The 4,890-nt window shown below is 34.7% G+C and overlaps 1 protein-coding gene across 1 annotated transcript; it reads left to right on the top strand.

The window, feature by feature from the left end:
• Positions 1–3,678: 3,678 nt before the first annotated feature.
• On the top strand, positions 3,679–4,617 carry LOC306666974 (olfactory receptor 14J1-like; the record flags this gene model as incomplete). Its single annotated transcript, XM_079149226.1, has 1 exon — positions 3,679–4,617. The coding sequence occupies one exon, from the start codon at positions 3,679–3,681 to the stop codon at positions 4,615–4,617; it is 939 nt and encodes a 312-aa protein (XP_079005352.1).
• Between the last annotated feature and the right edge of the window lie 273 nt (positions 4,618–4,890).

Below are 4,890 nucleotides of genomic sequence, written 5' to 3'. Positions count from 1 at the left end.
GTATATATATACTATGGAATATTACTCAGCCATAAAGAATGATAAAATTATGGCATTTGCAGGCAAATGGATGAAATTGGAGAATATCATGCTAAGTGAGATAAGCCAATCTCAAAAAGCCAAAGGACGAATGATATCGCTAATAAGTGGAGGTTGACACATAATGGGGGGGAGGGAAGGGTTAGAGTTAGGGTTAGGGAGGGGGGCAAGTATGGAGGAAGGAACTACTGTATAGAGGGTAAAGAGGGGTGGGAGGGGTGGGGGGAAGTGAAAAAAATAACAGAATGAATCAAACAACATTGCTCTATGTAAATTTATGATTACACAAATGGTATGCCTTTACGCCATGTACAAACAGAGAAACAACATGTATCCCATTTGTTTACAATAAAAAAAAAAAAAAAAAAAACTGTCAACTGATAAAACTAAAAACAAAGACTCCCTTGCTATTCAAAAGCAATTTTCTGAGAATTTAATTAGTTAAATACATTTAGTTAAATATATTTTGTTAATATAAAAAAAAAAAAAAAAAAAAAAAAAAGAAATGGGATGGAAATATTCATTGCCCTAATTTGATCAGTACAAGCATATACATATATTGAAATATCACACTGTACTCATAATGTGTATAATTATTAGATGCTGATAAAAAAATTTAATGATAAAATAATAAGGACCACATCTGCCCCTTCCAATATTAAGATAAGAAATAGCAAAGTGGAAGATTGGGCTCAATGTGAGGAAGAATGTTTTCACCTTTCGATTCCTAGAATATGAAGTCCTAAAGTTATAGTGAGCTCTTATAACTGAAGTGTTCAAAGAGGGAGTGATGAGCCACTTATAAGTGGAAAAAATTTACCTAAATTTTTGATCAGATGTTGGTTAGCCATGATGATCTCTACAATTTCTTCTCATGCTGTGATTCTTTGAGAATATAGTAATATCTAAATTGGAAGCATGAGAATTACATAAGCCAAGCAACCTCTGCTTTGCAGTTGTGCCCAAATTGTCTTGAGTTCCCTAAATATTCATTTACTTTCCAACAAACAAACTGAACAAAGGCGTTAACTTCATGGTATTGGGTGTTATTTAATTTGAAGCATAAATTACAATGTTTGGTCTAATGGGCACAAATAAAATGAAATTCCAATTAAGTATGTGTGATTATTACTCAAACTGACCAAAAAAAAAAAAAAAAAATACTCCATGGGAAAAGATCATGCAATTGCAAATTTCGGTCCCAGGACAGTTACAAGGGGCCCCAAATACCCAGAGCACCTGGGAACCTTTCTTATAGGGTCAAAGAGGTATATAGCTTGGCCTCCAGTGGCCAAAAAAGAATTGAAACACCTTATTTTTCTCTCTATGGACTAAATATTACTGGAAGAGGCTGAATTAGGAAGATCTGGACCATTTGCTGAGTGGTGACTGACACATTGATAGAATTACCCCAAGTTTAGAAGGGGGAAATTCCTGGACATGCTAAGGTGAGTTTGCTTGGCTTCTCAAAAGGATATTATAATGAATAATGGGAAGCAAATGAATTACAGAGTTTGAGTAGATGGGATAAAGACAGACATTGACATTTAGCTTAGAGTAGCTGATTAACACTTTTTAATCGACCAGGCACTATAGCACAACCTGTAATTCCAACTACTGCAGAGGCTGAGACAGGAAGATAACAAGCTTGCGGCCAGCCTCAGCAACTTAGTGAGAACCTGTCCCAAATTTAAAAACAAATCAAAAGAATGGGGATGTAGCTCAGTGGTAGAGTGCTTCTGGTTCAATACCCAGTCCCACTCATATGCAAAAAAAAAAAAAAAAATTATCAAAAATGGATTTTTTTAAATAAAAATTAGGAATCAGCCCAGCATGGTGGCACAGATGTATAATCCCAGTGGCTTGGGAGGCTGAGGCAGGAGGACCACAAAGCCAACTTCAGCAATCCAATGAGAACCTAAGCAGTTTATCAAGACCCTGTCTCAAAATAAAAAATAAAAATAAAGTTTTTTTAAAAAATGGGCTGGGAATGTGGGAATGTGACTCAGAGGTTAAGCACCCCAGGGTTTAATCCCTAGAACAACAACAAAAAAAAAATTAGGAAATCTGGGAAAGAAAGTTTTAATCCCTTTATATTCCAAAAATATTTTTCAGAGTATTATTCTCATCTCACAATCTCTCCTTTAAATGAATCAATTTTGCGTTAGATATTTAATTAAATCATCTAAATAATGGGTATTTAGGAAATTATTTTTATTAAGAATTATAACATGATGTCACAAAAAAATTGGTCGATCTCTTAATGCACAAATTGAGGTTTATTGAATTATTTACCTAGATAATAATAATTTAGGTGGCATAGACTGGGGATGCAGCTCAGTAGTGGAGTACTTCCCTAGCATGCACAAGGCCCTGGGTTTGATCCCCAGTACTGCTCAAAAAAAGAAAAAAAATATATGACATTACAATTATGATTAAAGTGTTTTTATAAGATAAATAATAGTGATAATAATCACTACTATGGTTTTTAGAAGAATGATACATTACATAAACCATCAGTAAATATATAAAAATAAGCACTGTAAAAAGAATCTAAAGAAATATGACACATACAAATAGTAATTTTTTAAGTGGTTTAAAGGTTTATTATCCTGACCCTCCAGAGACACAGGGGCAACCATCTTCCTATGCTAAATCCAGGGATATGCCTGAAATAGATTTCACGGAAACTTTTCATCCTAGCTGCATGATCAAAGTCACACCTGACTGCATTCTCAATAACTCAGAGAATTGTGGTTTTGGATCTTTGCTAATTTGATTGGAATCAAAATAATACCTCATTATTACTTTAAATTTAGTTAATTAAAATTAGGATAGATAATTTTTCCTGAGAATATTGGTCATTTGATTTCTTTTCTCTAAAATACAGTAGGAAAATTTTGGCCTTTCATCCCTTAGAATTTTTTCAGATGATTTTATATATTTTATGAAAAGGGCAATGATTGTACCTAATAATTTTTACACAGATGCTATTAATATATGATGCATCTTTAACTTAATTTTTTAAAGAACGCATGGAGAAAAAGAAAAAAATGTTAAGAATTTGTTCTCTCATATATGAAATAAAATTATGAAATTACAATTAAAGAATCAGTACTAGTGGTGGTATAAAAACAGATTATGTCACATTGTATACATGTATTGAAATATACCATACTTCATAAAAATTTACAATTACTATATTTCAATGAAAACATTAAGATTTAAAAACAGGAAGATTACTGGGAAAAAACGGACACCTCGAAAATGTCTCTAAAAATGTATTGGTGTTGTGCTCATATGAACTGAATGAAACCTTTAGTGTATATAAAACTTGGGTACTCTATGCCCCATTAGTTCAATTATGTATTCTGCTTGCTTTGATTAGAATGGGTGACATTAAACTATATTATCTATTTTACTTATCCTCCTTATGGCTGAGTCAAAATCATTTAAGATTGCTCAATATAATTCTTAGAATACAAAGCCATTTCACACTTAAAATGGTGGACTAGTGGTCCCATCTTCATGCCTTAATTTTGCCAAGTTCAAGATTTTTGAATGACAAAAATTGTATTTTTAAGATTTTTTCCCTCCTTCCTACAGCCGGTATCACTCTTAGAAATCAAGAAGGAAAATATGGCTAATTTCACTACAATAAGTGGATTTCTTCTCATGGGATTTTCCAGCAAACCTGAGCTAGAAATACTATTTGCAACTCTCTTCTTAGTCTTATACATAGTGGCTCTAGTTGGCAATGTTCTCAATATTACCACCACTTCTGTGGACCACAGTCTCTCCTCACCTATGTATTTCTTCCTGAAACATCTCTCCCTGCTGGATCTGTGCTACATTTCTGTGACTGTCCCAAGGTCCATTTGCAACTCTTTCATGCATAGTGGCTATATTTCCCTCTGGGAATGCATATTGCAGTGTTTTGCATTCACTCTCTGTGGCTGTGCTGAGATGGCCATGCTCACAGTGATGTCCTATGACCTCTATGTGGCCATCTGCCTTCCACTGCGCTATGAAGTCATCATGGATGGCAGTACCTGTGTTCATGGAGTGTTAGCCGTCTGGGCCAGTGGAAGCCTCGCTGGAGTCATGCACACAGCTGCTACTTTCTCCATCCATTTCTGTGGTGCCAACATCATTCATCAGTTCTTCTGTGATGTCCCCCAGCTTCTGAAACTCTCTTGTTCCAATGAATATGTGGGTGAGCTTGGGGTTAGTGGTTTCCTGTCTTTGGTAGCATTTATGTGCTTCATCTCTATTGGAGTCACCTACATACATATATTCTCTACTGTGCTGAGGATACCATCTGCTGAGGGCAGAGCCAGAGCCTTTTCTACCTGCCTGCCCCACCTATCTGTTGTCATACTATTTGTCTCTACTAGTGTCTTTGATTTTCTAAAGCCACATTCAGAGTCTCCAACTGTGTCAGACTTTTTACTCACTGTTTTTTATACTGTGCTGCCCCCAACACTCAATCCAATAATCTATAGCCTGAGAAATAAGGCCATGAAGGCAGCCCTAAGAAAGATTTTTGAAAGAAGAAAAGACTTCCTATTTTTCTGAATCACATCCTTTAATTCTTTTTGAGAGACAAATGAAAATATATTAAGGAAAAAGTAACAGAACCAGTCAGGAAATTAAAGTTAAAACAGAACTTATTATAGGGAAATTCATATTGGAAATTCATTACACAAATGGACTCTGTGCAATAAAAACAGTGAGTACAGAGTTATATGTGAATTACTCTTGTCAATACAGCAGATTAAAATCTCACCAAACCAAACCAGGTGTGGAAAAAATTTCTTTCATTTTAAAGGATCTGACTTAATTACTCTT

This window comes from Sciurus vulgaris, assembly GCF_902686455.1.
Source record: "Sciurus vulgaris genome assembly, chromosome: 7".
NCBI lineage: Eukaryota > Metazoa > Chordata > Mammalia > Rodentia > Sciuridae > Sciurus > Sciurus vulgaris.
This window is presented reverse-complemented; position numbering and strand designations above follow the sequence as displayed.